Consider the following 23,752-nt stretch of genomic DNA (forward strand, 5'->3'; position numbering starts at 1 on the left):
GTTTTGCACAAAATGTATTCCCTTGCTTTCTGGGAATTGAGCCAGAACTTAACTTCAATCAATCAGAACAGAGCTGGAAGAGACCTTGGAGATCTTCTAGTCCAGCCCCCTGCTCAAACAAGAGACCCTCTACCATTCCAGACCAGTGGCCGTCCAGTCTCTTCTTAAAAACCTCCAGTGATGAAGTACCCACAACCTCTGAAGGCAAGCTGTTCTCCCATGTAAGCCCCCCCCCCCTTGGCACAAGCAATTAGCATCCAAAAGCTGAGCAGAATAAATGAGGATCTCATTTTGCCTCTTTTATATAAACGGCAATTTCTCTGGCAGTTGCCAAGAAATTCAAAATTCAAGCAGGTGGTTACAGCTGCTGAATGTTAAGGAAACCAAGTGAGTCTGTGGCCTTTGGCAGCGTTTTTTGTTTACCATCCTGGCTCCCTCTGCAGAGCTGTCCTCAAATCTATGACTTTCCCAGTCTTGCTGCAATAGTGTGACTCAGCCTCGCCAAAACGGCTTACCCGGTGCAAGCAAATTATCTTGGCAGAATTTTTCTGAGCATGGACAATTGGAGGAGGACAGAGAAAGAGAGACAGAGACAGGGAGACGGAAAGAATTTGGAGAGGCGCCAACATCATTAATGGCAGTCCAGCTTGAAATGCCACAGCTTGGAGAGCACATTCTTGGCACAGGTTGCCCGAGGGATCTAAAATAATCAATCTTCTGTACCATTCACCCAGGACATTTAATTCATCTCCCGAGGCAGCAACCTGGGGACAAAGATGCTGCTATAGCCCTACAGCAGTGGTTCTCAACCTTTCTAATGCCGTGACCCCATAATATAGTTCCCCATGTTGTGGTGACCCCCAAGTGGGTGTGGCCATCAATAAGAGGGAGTAGGACAGCTAGGGAAAAGGGAAAAAAATGGCGGACAGCGTGGTTTGGCGACCCCCGTGAAATGGTCATTTGACCCCAAATGGGGTCCCGACCCACAGGTTGAGAACCACTGCCCTACAGGGACAATTTCAAACTTGAGTTCTTGGCCTGAAATTCTGCAGAAAGGAGATAACTCTTGTGGGTGGAAGTCATACGAGATGCACCTTGGTAGATGAAAAAGATGATGAAAAAAAAAAAGAAACGAAAAAAGACTAAGCACTGCCTGGGAAAGACTTCAAGTTTGAACGTCACAACAACTAAAGAGATATCAAATATTGCAAGGTCATATGGCCTACAAGCCTAAAAAAAAAAAAACCCAGGCTGTTCTGACTACATAGGACAGTGATGGCGAACCTTTTAGAGACCAAATGCCCAAACTGCAACCCCAAATCCACTTATGCATCGTAGGGTGCCGGGTGGGTGTGGCCCATTGATGGACATGGCTGCAGTGGTAACGGCAGACTGGGTGGGACTCAAAAGTTCAATCAATCAATTCCAACTTTGCAAGATCTTTTTTTTTCCCCGCAAGAAGTTGACTGATTGATTGAACCCCCCCCCTTTTTTTTTTTTTTTGCACACAGTGGAGGCCTAAAGCGAAAAGGTTTTATAAAACCCAGCTAAAGGCCTAGGACTGGGGTGACGGCGCGCGTGCCCACAGAGAGGGCTCTGAGTGCCGCCTCTGGCACCCGTGCCATAGGTTCGCCGCCACTGACATAGGAAGTGCCAAATGGTTAAAACAATTTCTTTCATCTGGTTTTCCCGTGAATATTCTGGCTTGAAATGAGCCATTCTGACTGTGCGAGAGAAGCTGGAATAGCCCAGTTTGAGAGCAGAACGTTCTGGAAACCTACCGTCAGTCGATGCAAAGTGTAGGCAGAACTGACCTAGAGAGAGAACCAACTCAACAAAAAAGCCACTCCTTATATTCCAGAGTTAAACTAAACTTCCGCTTGCAGAAACACACTTTTAAACATCAAGTGATCATGAAAAAGCAGAAGAGGCCTCTTGTGAACTTCTTCAAAGCTAAATTTGGTGGGCTTTGTCTAAATTATAGAAACTCCAGACCGACCTACATGCCTGAAAGGGAAAAAAAAATGAACAATATAGGTCAGGGGTAGGCAACCCTGGCCTCATTTCTTTGCCCCAAGCAGTAGCCAGCCCTATACAAATGCAGATGTAAAACCATCAGAAAGTTGGAGCCAGAGCACTCAAGAAGACAAAGAGAAGATCTGCATGCCCCACCCAAACTCTAGGAGTTATTAGCCCCATCACCAGGGAAGCAGGATATGATAATAGGATTAAACCACAGATATCAAGGCCTAGAAAAACACTCGGAAATAGCCTCAAAGTTCATGCCAGGAACAGGAAACCATTCCAAACAAAAGACTAGAAGGGGTATAAAAACCCCTAGCCCATGTGCTCTCCCTCTTCTTCTCTCTGCTCTTTCAGGCAAGAACCATCTTTCTGCCTCTTCAATAAACTGTAACCTTCTTCCCAAAGCAGTCGCCATGTTGCTTATTTATTCCCGGCTTGGATGAATCAGGATGAAGACTTTAATTCAACACTTCCCACAGCGGTTTCGTCTTTATAGTATCCAATAATAAAACAGTAAACAGTATGATTATACTTGACATTCCACCCCAAGGTAACTGCAATATATAAAAAAGCGACTTTATAATCTTTGCAAAGGTTTTGTTTGGTTACCTAGACTATGATGGATTCCCAAGGTAGGATTCTGCACTCATAATGCCCTTGATCTTTTCAGAAGGTTGATTAGGAGACAGCCAGGCACCCATTCAAAGAGGGAAGCTCCCCCCCCCCTTCCCCCTTTGCAAGATACAGATTTTTACTACCTCTAATTTGTGGCAAAAATAGGGAAATGGTTTGCCATTTTATTCTACCAGAGTGCTTTTTTAAAAAAAAACTCCACAATCTAATTTATAGCCCTGCAAAGCCTCAAATTCAGCAGTGAGAGATTCCCCACTGTTTCTCTCTTTGTAATACAAATTTCATGCTTGCAAAAGGAAGAGGAGGAGGGGGGGGGAAAGGATTTAGGAGAGAGAAATGAGAATTCCATCAGAGGCAAAATAGTAGGGCAATACTGGAAACCCACAAGAGCCTCGGGTCCCTCTGTTGTAACCCTCCCTGCAGCAACTGTGCTAAATAAAGATATCCCCCCCCCCCCGAACCGCCTGGTTGTTTTGCGAAGCCCCAAAACCACAAGGATCCGCTTCCTCCACAATGACAAAGGGAGCTGTCGAGACACACACATCCCTCTCCCCAACTCGCCTAGACTATGTGTGAGGTGTGTTTATCCTGACGAGAAGCAGTTTGCCCGCACGTGCACTGCATCAAAAAACTAAGGGCTATTTGTCGGCAGAATGCAAAGTAATATCCGTCTTTCATAGGTCCATCTTTCTGATCTTCAAATACATTCATCCAGAGGAATGACATCTGTGCACCCTGAAGAGCTCCAGAAGATTCTCTAGGGACAAAACTGGGCGGGTATCTCTTTCGGTCAACCATTACAAATTCTCACATCCAGCAACAAAGGAAGGTTATTCCACCTTTCTTATGGGCACGTACAAAGCAGACTGAACATGGAATAAAAAGATTGGAAAGGACCGTGGAGGCCTTCTAGTCTTCTAGCAGGAGACCTTAATAATAATAATAATAATAAAGTTGGAAGGGACCTTGGAGGTCATCGAGTCCAACCCCCTGCTCAGGCAGGAAACTCTACACCATTTCGGACAAATGGCTGTCCAGTCTCTTCTGAAAAACTTCCAGTGTTGGAGCATTCACCGCTTCTGGAGGCAGGTTGTTCCACTGTTTAATTGTTCTAACTGTCAGGAAGTTTCTCCTTAGTTCTAGGTTGCTTCTTTCCTTGATTAGTTTCCATCCATTGCTTCTTGTCCTGCTTTCAGGCGCTTTGGAGAATAGCTTGACTCCTTCTTTGTGGCAACCCCTGAGATACTGGAACACTGCTATCGTGTCCCCCCTCGTCCTTCTCTTTGTTAAACTAGACATACCCAATTCCAGCAACCGTTCCTTATATGTTTTAGCCTCCAGTCCCCTAATCATCTTTGTTGCTCTTCTCTGTACTCTTTCTAGAGTCTCAACATCTTTTTTACATCGTTCCAGTCTCTTCTTGAGACTCTTCACGATTTTGCTTTCCAGAGCTCCATAAACAAGCTTTGTTCTAAGGCCCAGCCCACCCAACTGCTGCTGTTTCAGACATGCCCAGAGACCTGGGGATAGTTCATCAAGCCTGCTTTAATTCCACATCTGGAATTCTGGAAATACAACCTAGAGAAGACCTGCAAATTCCTCAGGTGGTGATGATTCAAAGGTCTCCTTATCAGAAAAACAGAACAAAGCAGTTCTCCTTTCTGAAGAAAAGAAGCAGAAAGGATCACCAGAAGCCACCAGAAAGAAATCACAGCTGAGTAATGACTTAACAGTGTATTACCCAGATTATGAGAGATGGCGCAGTGAACATACAAAAACAGAGATCCTAATGAACATTTTCTAATATTGCTTGCTAAAGCTGAGGACTAAAAGCATGTTTTTCTCAGTTAGAAAACTAGATTTCCCTCCCCCCCCAATTATTTTTGCAATCAAATGCATCGGGTGAGAATATCAACAAAGGGGTTATACCATTATTCATAGTTATTATCAACAATTCAAGAACTCAAGAATTTGCCATCAGAAAACGTTATATTTGCTATAACATGTTCAAGTGAGCCATATTTCATCCTTTGATTTGTCTGTACAAGGAGGAATCCAAAGGCCTACATATAAACAGAGCTCAAACCGCCAAAAGTCTAGGATCTGAACACCCAACGTAACATAATAAACACTTGAAGTTCCGGGCTTAATAAAAAGCGACAGTCTGTTTATCAAAGGTTTCCAGCCCTGAAGGGCAAGCAATTTTGCTTTTGACCTTTCTTATTTTTATTATTAATAGAAACTGCAATTTTCAGCAACTTACTCCACCCCCAACATCATTTTACACTTCTGCAAGGACATTCCTGAAGCCAAGTCCATCTGGTTACCTAGCTGTTGTAAATGGAGAGCATCCACAGCAAAATAGGATAGAAAAAAAAAAAACCCCAGATCTATGCTCAGCTCGAATTACTTGTGCTAAAACATGATGAACACACAGCTTTGTCCCTATTAGACCATGCACGCAGCCAAGTGATGAGCCGCACAAAAAAAAGTATGAGTAAGAGAAACAGGATGCCCTGTCATCTTCCGCAAAGGAAGGAAAAGTACGGCTTAGCCTTAGCAGATTACCTTGGGATCCAACCTCCAGTTCCAGATCCAGGTCTTCCAACTCTTTCCCCAAGGAATGGATTGGTGTCTCTGCGTCAGGAGTCCCAAAATTGGCTTCTGAATCCGAACTGCATAGGAAGGAAGGAAGGAGAGGAGAGGAAAAAAATTACTTCCTCCAACTAATCAAAGCAACCTTTCCAGCTTGTTATGAAGAACTGCTTTGAAAGACGGGTTGAAAAAAGAAACTGCACACTTACTGATGATGCATATAAAAAAAAAGATAGAGGGTTTGATTGCACGGTGGTGGACACCATGTTATGCACTCCTCCGATGACCCTGACTTTCAGGTATTATCTACCACCTTCACTTACCTGTCCCTTTTTTTTCTGGACATCTTTCAAACAGAGCACTGAGCTGGAGTGACCCAAGCTTGAAAAATGCCTCTGAAATTAACATGGCTTCACTGGCACCGTAGGAAATTCAGATAATACTGAAGGTGGGCGCTTTGCTCCAGAACACACATGCGTCTTTCAGTTGGTTTTTATTTTAAATAATCTAAAAAGCATGGGCAGGTTGGAAACAAAGGGAAATACCAGGCACATGGCTTCTCACGGGCTCTCTGTTGAAGAACAAGGAAATAAGTCTTCTACGGGTGTGAGCAAACATGAATTTGTGGCTTTCGGTGTTTTGCCTATTTGAACAGCAGCATTGTAGTAGCATTCACAGTGTGCGTTTCCTTCCCTGTGGTTGTCCCAAGGAAGTTGTTTTGGCTCCTTCAGCAAGCTCAAGGACCACAGCAGCAGAAAGCAATTAAATTCTCCCCCCTCCGGTGCATGCTTCATCCAATTATTAACCAGGTTCCCTATGGATGCTACGTAAGGCCCTGAACTTCATTTATAAGAGGTCACCAGGAGTGCATGGCACTGGCTTCTAATTAATTTCCAGGTGCAATTCAAAAGGCCACCATGAACCATTACAGCCCAACCTGACCTGGCACTGAGCTATATACGGGATCACATTCTTCTGCTTGTTGAATCAAGACAACCAACTTTATTGTCCCAGGAGAAATTGTTGGCAGGATCCCAGTTCCAAGAAGTTGGGAAGTCTAAGCAAGGAGGTGCTTCTTTTCTGGGACAAAATCTGCTCTTTGAAATAACCTCTCTCAGCGGCAGCCTGATGGACCTGCGCAAGCTGCTGGCAGCGGCGGCCCGTGTGCCCACAGAGAGGGCTTTGAGTACCGCCTCTGGCACACGTGCCATTGGTTCGCCACCACTGAGCTAGGCCAAAACTTTCCACTTAATTAAAATTAAAAGCATGTTATGGAGTCGCTGTCTCTTTGGGCCCATCGCGTCCAAACACCTGTTCCATGCAAGAATCCAAACATCTTAAATGGGATGGCCCCTCCTCTTCTCCCATTGCACCTGCTAACTTGGTGGGAAAGGCTATGACTCAAGGCTGCAATCAAAGGTTTCAGACAGCTGCACCCTTCCAAACGCTTTTCCCTGTAGCATCGCTCTAGAATGCTAATTGCATCTTGCTCTAGATGACTAGAGAGGGTAATGGCCGATGGGGGAATCAACTCTCTGCCGCCCAAATGGCAGCATTGAAAAGGCAAAATTTGGTTCCCAGTTGGCAGATCCAAGGAGCAGAGGGCACTGGAGCAAAATAGTCACTCTCTCTCTAGAATTTACTTCTGGACTCAATTAAAGCCGTTGCAGAGATTACGTGGCAGCCTGGATGTGCCTGTGTGTGTGTGTGGGTGTGTGACCCATCATCGCAGGGGTAGTCAACCTTGGCTCTTTTATGACTCGTGGACTTCAACTCCCAGAATTCCTGAGTCATAAAAGAGCCAAGGTTGACTACCCCTGAGATTCTAGAGCAGTGGTTCTCAACCTTTTTAATGCCGCAATCCCCAACTGGTCATAAGTTGAGACTAAACTGGTCGTAAGTCAAGGACTAAACCGGTCGTAAGTCGAGGACTAAACCAGTTGTAAGTTGAGGACTTTCCCTGCCCAGGAGCGCCGCGCATGCGTGGTGCCGCCCCCTGCGCCAGCTGAGGCGTAGCTGGCAAGCGGCAGAGACGGAGCAGGCCGACCACCGGCTGGGCCACCAGCTGGCCCAGCCCAAGGGAGGTAAGGCACCCGCCGGAAAAGGGGGGGAAAAATGGCGGACAGCCTTGCTTGGCGACCCCCGTGAAATGGTCGATCGATCCCAAATGGGGCCACGACCCATAGGTTGAGAACTGCTGTTCTAGAGCTTCCAAGGTAGTTGTTCTGAGCAGGTCAAGGAAGACTGAGAAAAAAACACCCACCCTCTGAAGGAGACAGCTAGTCCCAGTGTGGCTTCAGCCTCTGGGTCAGCTGCTGACCCCTAAGATAAAGCACAGCAGGAACATGTCAAGGCTGTAGGATAAAGCTTCCCAGCATATTTGGGAATAGCCAGAGCACATTTTACATCCTGATGATGGTGACACATTCCTGGTCCAAGGACTCACCAAGGCGTGGAGGCTTATGTCCAGATGCGGCCAGAGGAAAGGCAGTTCCCCCCCCCACACACACACAAACGGCTAACTCATAAATCATGGTTAACGGCTAAACGACAGCAAAACGGGCAGCTTTCTGCTTCAGCCTGCGATGTGGAACAGGCCACCCTATTGCGCCACACCGTGACTTGCTTCTTTGGGCTTAACCACCACCGTGGCTTTTTCATCGTGATTTACGGTTTAGCCGGTTGCGTCCCGACAGTTGCCAGGGTAGAAAAAGCCAGACATGTGCACACCGAGGGCTTCCCACTCTCCCTCTGGAGGACCCCGCCGAGACAGAGGCGAGACGCGCAGAGACACGCGTGTCCTTCGCCCACGTAAGTCAACCCCCTCGTTCCGCTGCCAGAGCCGCCCTGGCTCGGTTCAGAGTTTCTCTTTCACACGCCATCCCCGGACGCGCAAGCCGATCGCACGGAAAGCGGCCGTTTGGGACGGAGGCCACGCGAAGTCTCCAGGTGCGCCCGGAGGCGCAAAAGCGCCTCTGCGCTCGCAAGCGCCCCCGGCCCCATCCGGCGCCCTCTCCGGGCTGACCCGCGAGCCCTCGGAGGCCGACTCGAGTCTGCCTCGGCGGAACGTGTGAAAAGGGCCCCCAGCGGCAGCGCCGCGCTGCCCCGACTTGCCTGAGACTCAGCGACTTGGTCTCCGCCTGCGCCGCCGTCTCCTCCTCCGCGTCCTCCGCCTGCCCGGGCGCCGGGCCCCTCTCCCCGGCGGCGTCGAGGTCATCCTCCGGCTGGGGGTCCGCGGGGCCGCCCTGGCCGCCGCCTCGCACGGCCGACCAGGTCCACTTGGCCCATTGCACGGGCGAGAGCAGCTGCCAGGAGCTGCTGAAGGCCATGGGGGCCGCCGTCAAGATGGAGAGGCTGGGCGGCCAGGGGAAGCGCCGGGATTTCGGAGCGAGCCGAGCCGAGCCGGCGCGGATGCGGTCAGCCGTGAGCCATCGCTTCTTCTCCCCGCCGTCCTCCGCCCCGCCTCGCCTCGCCGCCGCTTCCTCCCCCGGAGCAGGAGCGCCGGTTGCTGCCTTTCCGCGGAGGCGCGCCGGGGGGTGCTCGCAACGCGCCCTGCTCCGGGAGAAGCAAACCAGCCGCCCCGCTGCCTCCCTCCCAGGGGGGGGGGGCTCCGGTTGGCTTGCCTGGCCAAAGGCAGGGGGGGGAGGGAAGAGGAAGAGGAGGAGATCGTCGCCGTCGCCCTGTGCCCACCCGGTCACTCGTTCCCACGTTCGCGTCTCCTCCGGGCTGGCTACGCAAGGCTTGGGCGCGCTGCCCGATGGCGTTTGCTGCCTGCGGGGGCGGAGTGCGCCCCTCCTTTTCGGACTAAACGCGAATTAAGGAGGAGGAGGGGACGAAGAGCGGGTAGCTTGAGTTCTGGCGCACAAGGCCCCCTTCACACGTTACATTCAGGCGCAGGCTGAAAACGCATCCCCGGCCCAGTAAAGCAAGGTCTCCAAAGGACGCCCCAGACAGAGGAATGAAGCTGCTGCGTCTTAGGGAATGGATGGGAAGGCGCCAGTTGCTTGAAATTTGCCTGGATTCGGGCAACAGGTCGCGGTGCAGGGAAATAATAAGACATTGGGAAGACATGAAAAGATCCCCAACCTACGAAGACTGTGGATTGGAAACGGATTTTCCTTCTGCCACTTCTGTTCTAAATTGCAACTTTCATTCCAGGCCCCGATTCTTGGCTTTTTTAAAAAAAAGTTGTGGGCAGGATCCTCAATCAGGAGAAAAATGTCATCTTTGGAGGTGCAAAATTGGGCAACTGCAAGCGGCCTTTTCAAAAGCATTGTCCTTGGCTGACGCCAAAAGAACTGACTGAATAGAAAAGGCCTTTTCAAACCCACCAGACTTGCTTTGGAAATGCTTGATTTCAGGTCTGTTTACTTCAGTTGCTACTTCCGTTGTGTCACTTCCTTCTGGCATCACACCACACTTCAGTCACCTTGAGTAGCGAAGGAGATAACAAAGAAAACACTCACAGCCAACAGCTTGAAAACTCCCCGGCTTAATGAATTGAATTCAGTCTAGTTCGCAAAATCTCACTGTATGTTTATGCTGGCAGGATGTGGTTTCCTAAGTCTTGTGTTCCCAGGACACAGTGAAGAATAAGATAACCACAATGGCTCCCTGCACACGTTCCGATCCGTTACTATTGAGAGGCAACTAGATTGTGGGTGGGCTCAAATGTCTTGGGTAAGCTACGTATCTCTGGAGCAATGGGGTTTTTTGTTTTCCCTTCTAAGTCCACACTGAACTTGGTGGACCTGAAGCTTGCTTGGCTTCATTGCATTTCAACGTTCAGAGGGTTAGCTAGCAAGACCAGTTGAGGGGAAGTGACAAAGGGTTATAAAGCAAATCAGACTTGAAAACTCTGGCTTTTCTATTTACCTTTAGGCCAGGACAAAAGTCCCTAATCTCTGGGCCACAGCCCACCAGTGGGTGTTTGCAACCCGGCCGTGGAAAAAGCAGGCACACACACAGGCGCATCCCCACTTGCACGAGCAGCGAGGGTGTGCACGTGTGCTCCGTTTGCATGTGCGGCAGGCACATGTACACTGCTCATGCAAATGGAGCTGTGCGCATGTGCCCGTGTTTGCCAGCCGCTCACACAGAACCATCCCTCCCCCCCCCCCCCGCTGGTCTGTAAGGTTGGGGAACTCTGCCCTAGGGCTTCCCAACCTTGACCACTTTAAGTTGTGTGGACCTCAACTCCCAGAATTCCCTAGCCAGAGATATTAAAGTCTACGTGTCTTAAAGTTGCCAAGCCGCCAAGAAATCGTGGGTGCTCCATCACGGGAGATTTTTAAGAAGAGGCTAGACCGTCACTTGCCTGAGATGGTATAGGTTCTCCTGCTTAATCGGGGGAGCTGGACTAGAAGACCTCCAAGGTTCTGTTCTATTCTATTCTATTCTATTCTATTCTATTCTATTCTATTCTATTCTATTCCATATTTTCTATTCTATTCTATTCTATTCTATTCTATATTTTCTATTCTATTCTATTCTATTCTATTCTATTCTATTCCATATTTTCTATTCTATTCTATTCTATTCTATTCCATATTTTCTATTCTATTCTATTCTATTCTATTCTATTCTATTCTATTCTATTCTATCCTATTCTAATTTGTTGTGCCCTGTGAGAGGTGCCAGCCGTTCCAAAGTCACACTATGAAATGCAGAACCATCCAGCCCACCAAGCCAGGGACTGTTACCAAAACAATTTGTTTGAATATAATTGGACAGCTAGAGATACCCAAGGGGGAAGGTGGGAATAGGGGAGACGTTAACCTCATATTTTGGGCCAGAAAAGCTCCAATCTTTCTGTCAAAAGGAAGAATATACAATGTTTGCTTCTCTGTAACCATTTGGCTTAAGTAAAATATACTTTTGTTAACAATGTATCTGAGAATCTTTTTTTTCCCCCCTAACTGACCAAGTTGGGAGGGCTGACAAAGGCTCTCCTCTGAACAAATCAAGGTCTTTCTACAAAGAATGGCGCTTGGCAGGAAAGCTAGGAGGCCAACCTCTCTGATCTTTCAGCCAAGGTTGTCCTTGCCTTTACAAATCACCCTGAGGACCCCCTGTCAAAGGGGATCCAGCCTTCTGTGCCAAGACAAAAGCGGTGCCTGATATAAAAGATTCCAACCGGGTCATTCAGAGGAAACACACTGACAGTCTTTCTTCAGCAGTGCAAAAGATGAAGGATGCCTCTTTAAGACAAGTCTCCATGAAAAAGCAGCTGAAACATTTCCCACCGCTCTGGCACAAAGCTTGATTTGGGAGCAGGAACAGGACACCCAAATCCACCAAGCCGAAAAGAAAGGAATAGGAAGAAAACGGGCCATTATTAAAACAACAGGGCAGATTTTTCTGGAGAGGGACGACCACGGAGGCAAGTTTTGAGCTGGCTTGCAAAATCTCCTGCCAAATGAAATTAAAACAGCAGATTTATCAAACTGACCAGGACGCAAAGACACACCGTCAAGCTGACATTCTGCATTTACCAAATGGAGGAATTGTTTTTCTTAAATAATTTGCCATTAAGACAGGAGGCCCGTCCTACGTCCTCCGTTACAGCCATTCGTTCGGCAACTGTTCAAACGTGCAACAGCACCTGAAAAAAGTAACTTATATGACCGGTCCTCGCACTTATGGCCATTGAAGTGTTCCCACAGTTACACAATCAAAATTTGGGTGCTTGGTAAAGAGAATGCATTTACTACAATTGCAGCATCCCGTGGTCATGCGATTTCCCATTTGGGACTTTCCTCTGGTTTCTGATAAGCAAACTTAATGGGGGTAGCTGGATTCACTTAATAGCCACATGCTTCACTTAACAACTGAGGGGATGTATTTAACAACCGTGGCAAAACAAGGTCATATATAGTATGTTGAAATGTGTGTTGTGTATGTGTATACTTGAGAACAAGCAGCTAAATTTCATTTTTAATGGGTGCCGTTGTGCCCACAGGAAAAAAATTGACAATAAAGGTTATCTAATCTAAAAATAATTGGGGATGCCTCAGCTTGCTTAGCAATAGAAATTCTGGTCCCAAGTGCAATCATAAGCTGAGGACCACCTGTCTCCTGAATATGGTAACGTGACGAAGTTTTTTTTCCCCTTTATTTTTATTTTGGAGGAGAGGAGATCATTTTAAATTTCAAATCATCTTCCTTTTGGGCAATTGCAGGTAATGTCTGCAAGAAAGAACAGTCTATATTTTTTCTCTCTCTCACTTCTGCACCACTAGATCTGGCTGCAAAGTTCCCGGGAAATCCTACAAGAAATGCAGAGCAAAGCATCTCACTTCACGGGGACCTGAGGCTAATCACATTCCAGTCAGGTTAATATTTAGATGAAACGCCATCAGGATGTTCCAGCACTAGAAGCTAGCTGGGGAATTAATGTCCCGATAAAAGAATATTTATAGCTCAGGGTTGAACTGAGCATCCTTGGTGCTCTGTGAGCTTTTCTTTTTTTTGCAGATATTTCATTACCAAACTAGGTAACATCATCAGTGCACTGAAAACCACAAAGCTCTGAATTAAATGTACAAACATCTTAACCAATTCCAGCAACCGTTCCTTACATGTTTTCGCCTCCAATAATATTTATATGTTACTTATATGTAAGGGTGTAGGTCTATACACAGGTCGTATATAGTATGTTTTAAATATGTGTTATTGTTGGAATATTCATGAGCAGGAAGAGTCATGTGGTAACTCAGTCAGCCAATGTGAACAAAGTGCTACTGAGTCTGCAAAAAGGTATTGAGTTAGAAGCTGAATTTTCAGTCTCAGGTTTGTCTCTGTGTCTCTCTGTAAGAAGTCTTCATTGAGCTATGTTGCTGTAAAGAAGAATGTATGGTATTGTAAATATTTTGATATGAATATAAAAAAGGTTATTTGAATCAGCTAAATGCAGTCAACTGTGAGAGCTTCTGATTTATATTTCACCAACGGAGAGATTAAAATTCTCTAACAGTTACCTATGTGTACACTTTGAGAGCAAACAACTACATTTCATTTTTAATGTGTGCCATTGTGCCCACAGGAAAAAAATGACAATAAAGGTTATCTAAAAAAAAATCTAATCTATCCTGGTTATTACTGAGATGCAAACTTAAAAGTTTCAGTTCTTAGGAAATGCAAGGAGAAACCCAGAAGTGGTACAAACCTAATTTGGAATACAACTATTACAGCCATGTCAAAACTGAATAGTTTTTTAGGATCATTCAAGGATCAGCTCTTAATCAGAGTGAAGAGTTTATACTCCTTAAAAGAGGTTGGTGTGTAACCCAATGGTGCAAACCACTTTTATTTTCACAAAGAGGGGGAACTCAACAGGAACAAATCTTTTCTTTTAGAGGGGCTGCTCCCCGTCCCACAGAATAAATAATGTCCATTCAAAATTAAGTGCTGGTGATAACACGATTAATTGTTTTAAATACCGCGTTTGCTCAACGAAATTTGCCTCTGGAATGAGGACACTGGCCTATCTCAAAGGGCTATTTTGGGAATGACTTCAAACAGGAGAAGCTACTGAAATATTTCAGCTACACAAAGGTCTACAAGGCATTATCTAAGAAGTGCAAGGAAAGCTGCATGCAAATTTTGGTGGTGGCTTACAGGAAACCCTGCTGAGGTTTTTTTTTATTTTTCCCCTGCCGGCCAGCTGTTAGGTAGCTACCCGGCAGAAAACAGGAGGTGGGTTTCCTGCTGCTATGGGAAATGAGAATCTATATTCCTGGAGGATTTCAAGAAGGAAAGCCTTTCAGCCCTTTTGAGCAACTCTGCAAAATATTTCTGGTTTCCTACAGTTCCGGTTTCCTGCAATCTACATTATAGGAAAAGGAAAGAACCAGCTTATTATTCCCCCCATGCAGGAAAGTTCTTAACGTTCACAGTAGAGGGAGCTTTGAGACAGCTTTTCCAAGCAAAGGATGCCAGGGAGGAAATTTGTCTCCTTGCCAAAGCCAAGAGCCACACTGCAAAACCTTGAGCCACAAAGAGTCCAATTTTTAGCCTCTGCAGCCCTGACATACCTCCACTGCCAGGAATATTGCACAAGCAGAATTTTTTTTTTTGAAGGGTAGTTTGCTGTAACCTTGGTTACATAACATTTCTGGCTGTTGCTAAGAAACCTGGAGTAGGAAGAGGCCCTGATGTGGCAAGGAATCAAGCAACTCAGCTACCATCAAGGATTTTTCAAGATGGTATTGTATAATCCAAGAATGGTTCACGTGATAATTCACAAACCTCAGTAATCCTGGTTATGGATGAAATAGGAAGACGTTTGCACCATGCATCACCATCGGCTGATATTTCCCCCTAAACAGGCCACAAATTCTGTGTCTGGAATACAGTGCCTGTTATCTGGAGGTATCACCAGTGTACTTCCTGCAGATTCTTTTGCAAAGAGCTGCCCAAATATGACCAAAATGCAGAAAGCTTTCTGGCTGATAACTTTCCTGCCAGAATTGGCAAAGATGTCAGCTGCTCTGTTAGGAAGACACAGATGAGTTGAGAGAATAAATGGCACCTGCCCTGGTCCTCAATGGACATAGTACTAAGCAAACAAGGTGTTTCTTTACAGAATTTGCCTCTGATATCCAGGAAGAACAGCTCAGGTTCCAAAAGGTTTTCCCCCTCAATTACACAAGAGACAGAGGGATAGAATCAAGATCACGTGAAGTATTAATACCACTCTTCAATGCCTTGGTAAGGCCACCCTTGGAATACTGCATCCAGTTTTGGTCACCATAATGTAAAAAAGATGTTGAGACTCTAGAAAGAATGCAGAGAAGAGCAATAAAGATGATTAGGGGACTGGAGGCTAAAACATATAAGGAATGGTTGCTGGAATTGGGTATGTCTAGTTTAACGAAGAGAAGGATGAGGGGGGACATGATAGCAGTGTTCCAATAGCTCAGGGGCTGCCATAAAGAAGAGAGAATTAAGCTATTTTCCAAAGCACCTGAAGGTAGGACAAGAAGCAACGGGTGGAAATTTATCAAGGAGAGAAGCAACCTAGAACTAAGGAGAAACTTCCTGACAGTGAGAACAATTGATCAGTGGAACAGCCTGCCTCCAGAAGCGGTGAATGCTCCAACACTGGAAGTTTTTAAGAAGAGACTGGACAGCCATTTGTCCGAAATGGTGTAGGGTTTCCTGCCTGAGCAGGGGGTTGGACTAGATGACCTCCAAGGTCCCTTCCAACTTTACTACTATTACTATCAATCACAGTCAGTTAGAAAAAATGGCGTTTCTAACCTTACAATATACAGCTGCCAAGTTTTCAAAACCTATTGCTTAAATAGCCGCATTCGACTTAAAGATCTCAAGAGTGTAAAGGAGACACTGATTTAAGGGGAATGCTCTGAAATTTGTCATTATGGTTTGGTTGCCAGGAGACAAGCCAGAAGGAAGGCTAAAAACAAAGGACCAAGTAGAGTCATCTGTTTTGTGAAAGGCAGGATGTGATCCAAGCGAAGCCATAAAAAGAGTATGAAGGAATGCATCCAGCTACCCCCTGGTAGCTTTTTTGGGGGTGGGTGACATTTAGCAACTGGCTGCAATATTAATTCGAATAAAAATCTGTATGGAAAGAACAGCAAGGATTTGCTGAAGTAGATCCACCCTGACTCAAGCTGGTAATCTTGCAGCAATCTTTCTGTAAGATCAAAAGATGCCTCCGTTACTACTTCATTTTAGCAGCCGTGGGAAATGCTGGCTGTGCAGAGTTTGGGTGCAATTGTGTGCACCGTCTGCAACCTGATTCTCTACAAAGAGATCCTGGGGCAAATTACAAATAGTGTAGCTATTTGGGTGCTACTTTATGTGGATGAGGAACTGTGTGACATTTCGGTGTTTTCTTTTCAAGGCAACAGTGCTGGAGAGAGTTAGAAACAAGGGTTTGTTTCCTGCCACTTTGTTTTGAAAGTTAGATCCTGCACAACCTTTTGCAATTATTGCAAAATCTTCTACTCCATCTGCATTCAATTTCATATATTTATTTTGAAGACCTACATGAATATTGAGAACTTTCAAGATTTAGCTAAAACTAACCTAGTGAAAGCATGGCTGGCTGGGGAAGTCTGAGAGCTGAAGTCCACAAGTCTTAAAGTTGCTAAGTTTGGAGACCCCTGAAATAGTCAAATAGAAGGAATGGCAGGTCTGCAATGCTGGAAGAAAACTGCATGGATAAAGCAAGACTTGAGGGCATTTTTACTTTTTAAAGAGGGTGATGAAAGCACATTACAAATTGCCTTTCAGCAACAGATAACTATGCACAATATTATTTATGCTGCCGGTAATTTGTCACCCGTTAAATAATTTTCCTTCTAACCCCCATAGGAGCAATTATCATATATGATGGGAGTTGTAGTCCAGAAACCTGGAGAACATGGTCCCCCAGTCCTGAAACTAAGCCTTTTAATTTAAGCCTCCATGGGAGCTAAAATGAGAAGATCCAGGCTCACGCATCAGAACATCACATTTTGTTTAAATCGGAGCTTGTTGAACTAACTGCAGTTATCCAAATTCTCACATTACACCAGGGGTCTCCAACCCCAGGTCCATGGACCTCTTTGCCCTGGTGAATCACTGCGATTAAGAGAACCATGTGGTCATTAAGCAAAGCTGGCTTCCTCCACTGCTTGTTGGAAGCCAGTCTGGGAAGGTCACAAAGGACAACCACAGGATCCTCAGATGAGCCCAAATGTCATAAATACATGGCGGTAGCCAAAGGCACACATTTTGATCCCATGATTTTAAGGATGCTGTTGACGGTTGTAAGCACGAGGGACAGCTGTCAATCTTTCACCTGTATTCTGCTTCGCTCGCAGCTTGACAAAAGAAAATACAGGGGGGTGGGATGGAATGTAAGGGTGGAGGGAGAATCGCATCCCAGCATCGCCCATTCCCATGAGATGGTGCTTCCACCTCAAGGATACACCAAGGAGATGTCATAGCCTAGCTGGCAGGTTTCCCATAACAAAATGAACAGAAGTGATTGGTGGACGTAATGGACGGTGGGTGGTCCACAGGGAAAAGGGGGAATTAACTATGCTAGATTTTGTGCAGGAAAACCACTTGATCTGTGCCAATATGGTTTATTCAGTAAAGTTTATACTCTTGGTAAAATAATGACCCAGGAGTTTCCTTTCCTGCATATGCCAACTGGACAGTTGATGTAAACATCATACAAAAGCTAAATTGGTCTAGTGCAGGGGTGTCAAACTGCCGGCCTCTGGGCCGGAGGGGTCATGCCAAAACCGCGCTTACCCCACCTCCGGCAATGGGAAAAAAGGCGCGATACGTTGCGACTCGTGACGTGGCAAGTTTGACACCCCTGGTCTAGTGGTTGAAAGTCCGGGTCTAGAACTGAAGAGACTGTAAGTTTCTCAATTCTAAGAAGAAGCCACTTCTGAAAAATGTTGCCAAGAAAACTGCAGGGATTTGTTCATAGTCAAGATTAATAAAAAGGGTAATAACAACAACAAGTATACTACTGCCCTCCAGCCATGTGCTTAACACACTCCCCTTTTCATCATTTTTAATTTGACAATAACTCTAGGGACCACGCCCAAGGCTTTCAGGAATCAGCTGAAAATGCCAGGACAGAATTGCAGCTGCCCTGTAATAATAAGTACTGCTCAGTCTTCAAGATGGAAAGAAACAGTTCAGTCAACATTACTCAAAAATACAGCTGTCGTGTGTCAGAGGAGAGCAAGATGGCATACAACAGGGGATCTTCAAACTTGGCAGCTTTAAGACTTGTGGACCTCAACTCCCAGAATTCCTCAGCCAGCCCTGGCTGGCTGAGGAATTCTGGGAGTTGAAGTCCACAAGTCTTAAAGCTGCCAAATTTGAAGACCCATTACAATCAATGGGTTGCAAAGGGTGCTAAACAGAGGACATTTGTAGACTGAGAAAACTGCCCCTGCCATTTGACTGACACGATTTTAAGTCATGTTTTTCCCAGGGATCCAACAGTTAAATTCGTAGCACAGGTTAGCTGGACTCCTGGTTGGAGCAAGAATCCAAAGCCTCACGGAACAGGTCAAACTAAAATCAATCCAGATGTACAAGATGTAGCAAGTTTTGAACTCCCCCCCCCACAACTGGTTGAGGTGCGCACAACGCACAAACCCAAAGGATCACTTTTAGTTTGGCAGGCTGTTATGAACCCATTTCACCGCTTCCGAATGTTTCAAGAAGCTGGCTAATTTGAACAACCCACTAATAGACCACAGTCCAGCAAACCATGATTTGGAGGGATGCAAGGAGGCCAACCACAGTCAGGGGAAGAGTTCTCAGAGATGAAACGCCCCTCCCCCCCATGCCAAAGGCAAGATGCCCTTGGAGCAGGGGTCTTCAAACTTGGCCCGTTTACGACTGGTGGACTTCAACTCCCAGAATTCCGCAGCCAGGCATGCTGGCTGAGGAATTCTGGGAACTGAAGTCCGCCTGTCATAAAAGGGCCAAGTTTGAAGACCCCTGTGCTAGATGTATCTGTTGGTCAGAGAGTTATTGCTGTGGAACTAGGGCTATGTCACTCTCCATGCCATTGGGCAAGACATTGTTTTGTTGGTGCTCATGGTGTTTTTTCCTTTCCTCCAGGACATACAATGCAGGCATGTACTTCCCATTGTGTGTGAGCAGCCCTTAAGTCAGGGCTCTTCAAACTTAGCCCTTTGATGACTTGTGGACTTCAACTCCCAGAATTCCTCAGCCAGCCAAGTTTGAAGACACCCCCCCCCTCCTTGGAGGATGAAAGAAAGCACCCCTTCCTAGCAGATGCCTCTCGTTAATTACCCCCCCCCCCTCCCTGTAGCGCTTGCCAGTTTTGATGAGATTTGATACGGGCTGCCAACGCTTCGTTTGGCCATAATAGGAAATAATCACAACTTGCCCAACTTTCTTCCCGCAAGAGAACAACATCGGGGGCGCGGAGGGATGGAGGGAGGTGGGCCGCCCTTTCCTCTCTCTCTCTCTTTCTTCCCCCCCCCAGCCCGCCCGCTGCCCCCTCCCCACTTACCCGGGGGCCCCCACCAACTTGCCGCGGGGGGTCTGCTCAGCCTGAGCCCCAGATGGAAGAAGAGCAGAAGGGGCGCGCGGCTCGCCCCGGCTTTGCAGGCCCCCCATGGTCTCCCACTCCCTCGGGACCAGCGCAGCCCCCAAGTAAGGGGCTTAGCCTGGGCGGGTCGGTCCCTCCTGCTGCTCCCGGAGGACTTGGCGCGCCCAGCTCCGGGAAGGGAAGGGAAGGGAGGGTAAGGCAGGCGCGGGAGGGCGAAGTTCAGCCTCCGCGCTCAGCTAAGAAGCAGCTCGGCCGGGAGAGGAAGTTGGCAAGGCGAGGAGGCCGACTTCTTTGCAAGAAGCCCGGAATTTGGGGGGGGGGGAATGCTTGCTGCCCTTTTGCAGACAGAAAAGGGGAGATTGGATGGATGGATGCACGCATGAAGGACGGCGCGCTTTGGCGAAGGGCGCACCCTGAGCTATAACTCCACAGGGCCGGGTAATGCAGCCACGCGCTCAGCTCAAGCGTGGTCAGAGGAGGCGAACCGGTCGAACCGGTGGAGACAGCTGACTGGGGCTTGACAGAAGCCTTCCGACGTTCAGGAGGAGGCTGGCAGAAGTTGGCAGCTCTAAGGCAGGTGTTGCCCCCCTCGGGCAAAAGATGTTGAGACTTTGGGAAAAGTTCAGAGAAGAGCAGCTAAGATGATCCAAGGCCTGGAGACCAAAAAAAAAAAAATGTGCAGAACGGCTGCAGGACTTGGGTTTGGCTAGTTCTAAAGAAGAAACAGGGGAGACATGATAGCAGTATTCCAGCATTTGAGGGGCTGCCACAAAGAAGAGGGCATCAAACTATTCTCCAAAGCACCAGAGGGCAAGACAAGGAACAAGGGTTGGAAACTGACCAAAGAGAGAAGCAACCTGGAATTAAGGAGAAACTTCCTAACAGTGAGGACAGTTAACCGGTGGAACAGCTTGCAACCAGAAATGGTGGGCGCTCCATCACTGGAGATTTTTAAGAAGAGAGTATTTAACATTTTTAGGAGCACAAATACTGCAATGGATAGTCACATATATGAAGAAAGCGAAGAGGTTTTGTTCATTTTCCGTTTCTGATCCTTTTAACTGGAGATTTTTAGGAAGAGATTGGTCAGCCATTTGACAGAAATGGTATAGGGCAGGGGTAGGAAACCTTGGCTCTTTTACGACTCGTGGACTCCCAGAATTCCTGAACCAGCCATGCTGAGGGGAAAGGGAGAGGTTTCCAAGCTGAGCCATGCTGGCTCAGGAATTCTGGGAGTTGAAGTCCACAAATCATGAAGGGGCCAAAGTTTCCCTCATGCTGGCTCAGGAATTCTGGGAGTTGAAGTCCACGAGTCATAAAAGAGCCAAGGTTGCCTACCCCTGGTATAGGTCATAGGATCTCCTGCTTGAGCAGGAGGTTGGACTAGAAGACCTCCAAGATCCCTTCCAAGTCTATTGTTCTGTTCACCGGAAATCATACAGTGCATTTGCATAAAATCAAGTGCCCTTTCATTAATTTAGCACCCTTCTGATGTTAAAGGTTGTAAAATGGGGCAAAACTCACTTAACAAATGTTTCACTTAGCAACAGAAATGTTGGGCTCAATTGAAGTCTCTTAAGTCAAGGACTATCTTTCACTTGCTTTCTCTCAAAGAGCCGGAGTGATCCAGAGGTAAAGATACCGGACTAGGGAATGCGGAAGCCTTAATTTAAATTTATTTATTTGTATCCTGCCTTTATTATTTTTACAAATGACTCAAGGCAGTGAACATACCCAAAGCACATTAAATGTCTATAAAGATTCTCATTTGTCCAGGTCACGATTGTCCCAAAGGTGCTTTTCAAAAAGGCAACTGGACTTTCTTGTGTGTGTTTTTTTCCTTGAAAACGTTTCACTTCTAATCCAGTTCTGACTAAAACTAAAGAAGCTTCTTGGATGAGAAGCAAAACATTTTCAAGGAAAAAAAATGAAGATGTCTTTCAAAAAGCATCTTTGGGATATCCAATGCACTTTCCTCCTTCTACAACAACCCTGTAAGGTAACATGGGCCAAGACTGACCAGCCCAAGATTACCTAGCCAGCTTTCACGCGCAAGGCAGAATTGGAACTCATAGTTTCCTGCTTTCTAGCCTGGTGCTTTAACCCACTAGACCAAATTCTGTACAAAAGGCCATCTAGAGTGCAACAATAAATAAATAATATACTTTTCATACTGTACATTTTTACTAAGCAACTTTTTGATACTGTATATTTTGCAATAAGCAAACTTTTTGATACTGTATATACTTTTTAATAAATATATTTTTGTTACTACCATATATATGTTTTCTCTTAACACAATTGCCAAACGGCATTGGAAACTTAGACAAAACTGAACTTGGTTTGTCCATGGATGAAAAAGAACACAGGTTTTAGCGGGTTTGCACTCATCTGTGAATTACATCCAATCTCTCAGGGGCTGCCACAAAGAAGAGGGAGTCAAGCTATTTTCCAAAGTGCCTGAAGGCAGGACAAGAAGCAATGGATGGAAACTAATCAAGGAGAGAAGCAATATAGAACTAAGGAGAAACTTCCTGACTGTTAGAACAATTAGCCAAAGGAACCACCTGCCTCCAGAACCGGTGAATGCTCCAACACTAGAAGTTTTTAAGAAGAGACTGGACAGCCATTTGTCCAAAATGGTATAGGGTTTCCTGCCTAAGCAGGGGGTTGGGCTAGATGACCTCCAAGGTCCCTTCCAACTTTATTATTATTATTATTACTATCTCCCATCTCTACTTGCAGAATCACAAATGCTCAGAAAAATGACCTGGATTTTCATACAGTTCCCTGGCTGCAAAAACAAATCTAGCATGCATTCCAGCCAGCTCCACCTTTCACAAAAGCTTCACATATATATATACTTTTTAAAACTATTAAGCAATCCAAGGGACTGATATCCTAGCTTACCTTTCTCCCTGCGCTGTGGGGCTGCGGCAGCAGACTGGCAATTCTCCTCTTAGATCTTTCTTCTGCTTAAGCACCTCTTGCATATTCTCGGGGCACTTCGAGTCCTGCCATCCTGTAGCCCAGCCTGTCAGTAAAAAAAAAATAAAATAAAAAAAGCAGATGGAAATGATTAGCCCCAAAGCCAAAGGCTGGAAAGTTCCACTTTTCCCAAAGCTGGAAAATGAAACTCCGAGTCTTCAGTTGGTCTCATGCCTCAGGGACAGCTTTTCCGAATATTCCTGCAAAGTCTGAGTAAGTTTGGTCTCCCTCCATGACTTACGTTGTTTCTTGAAGGGATACTTGGCAACTCTTAATCACAATTTCGGAGAAGCCTCCCCAGAGCCCACCAGAACAATTACGGAGGCTGGGAAAAATCCCTCCAGCTGGGAGGGAAGCTATGAATCAGATTCCTTTAACTGCTCTAGAGTCACCATTGAACCTTATCCTCATCTTGTGGGTTAGAAGTCTCTATTGTTTCATCCTTGGGCATCCAGGCAATGTCAGGAAGCTTCTTGCAACCCCCCCCCCCAAAAATATTATGTAGAGCCAGTTTGGTGTAGTGGTTAAGGTTCTGGTCTAGAAACCAGGAGATGGTGAGTTGTAGTATTGCCTTAGGTGTCAAAGCTGCCCAGGTGATCTTGAGCCAGTTACTCTCTTCTCAGCCCATCTCACCTCACAGTCTCGTGGTGAGATTGTGAGCGTTGCCCACAGTTACCCAGTCAGCTTTCATGCCTAAGGCAGAACTAGAACTCACAGTCTCCTAGTGATCACCTCAAAGTCACCCAGCCAGCTTTAATCCCTAAGGCAGGACTAGAATTCACAGTCTCAGTTTCTAGCCCGATGCCTTAAACACTAGATCTGGGGTCTTCAAACTTGGCCCTTTGATGACTTGTGGATTTCAACTCCCAGAATTCCTCAGCCAGGCACGCGTGCCTGGTTGAGGAATTCTGGGAGTTGAAGTCCACAAGTCATCAAAGGGCCACGTTTGAAGACCCCTGCACTGGATCAAACTGGCTTCTTAGGTTCATGGTTTCTTAGCAACTGCATCTTCTGGATAAGGGCTGAAGAAGAGGCACATCTGGCACAGAGGAGGCACATCTGGCCTTTACTGTCCTCCCCCCCCCCCCAAGTGAACAGGCTCTCTTGCAGACCGAGCTAGAATTGAGAGTCCTGTTTTTCTAGCGCAGGATTTTGTAAACCACGTGGGAACTCTAGGCTTCCAAGAGAAACTAAGACGTTTTCAAAGCTCTCTTGAAAGTAGCTCTTTCATAGAGTTTTTCCTCTTGAGCAGATATTCCAGGATTTTCATTTTTGGTTTTAACTAATCGGTTCCCCAGAGCTGAACCCGTTTGAAAACCCCTCGTCTAGTGAGTGCGCTAATCCTCTTTTGGGGAAATCTGTTTGTGAGCTTCTGTTTCAAACTGTCAAGATTTGTAGGCAGTGAGAAAGCCTGGGAGAAAAGTTACCACTGTCCCCAAA

At 46.3% G+C, this 23,752-nt stretch overlaps 1 protein-coding gene across 6 annotated transcripts in view; it reads right to left on the reverse strand.

The window, feature by feature from the left end:
- The window catches only part of TACC1 (transforming acidic coiled-coil containing protein 1), a 59,102-nt gene that overhangs the window by 34,965 nt on the left and 385 nt on the right, over positions 1–23,752 (reverse strand). For 3 of the 6 annotated variants that reach the window (XM_039354240.1, XM_039354242.1, XM_039354239.1), the window contains exons 1-2: positions 8,368–10,351; positions 5,227–5,333 (exon numbers count right to left, since the gene is read on the reverse strand). In XM_039354240.1, coding sequence (XP_039210174.1) covers positions 5,227–5,333; positions 8,368–8,582 — 322 coding nt within the window. In that variant the 5' untranslated portion in view covers positions 8,583–10,351. Of the gene's footprint in view, positions 1–5,226; positions 5,334–8,367; positions 10,352–19,285; positions 19,574–22,234; positions 22,452–23,752 lie in introns of those variants that run through there. The other 3 variants (XM_039354244.1, XM_039354245.1, XM_039354243.1) reach the window with 3 other exon arrangements.

This window comes from Crotalus tigris, unplaced genomic scaffold (genome assembly GCF_016545835.1).
Source record: "Crotalus tigris isolate CLP2741 ecotype Arizona unplaced genomic scaffold, ASM1654583v1 scf7180000018549.3470463, whole genome shotgun sequence".
In the NCBI taxonomy this organism is placed as follows: Eukaryota; Metazoa; Chordata; class Lepidosauria; order Squamata; family Viperidae; genus Crotalus; species Crotalus tigris.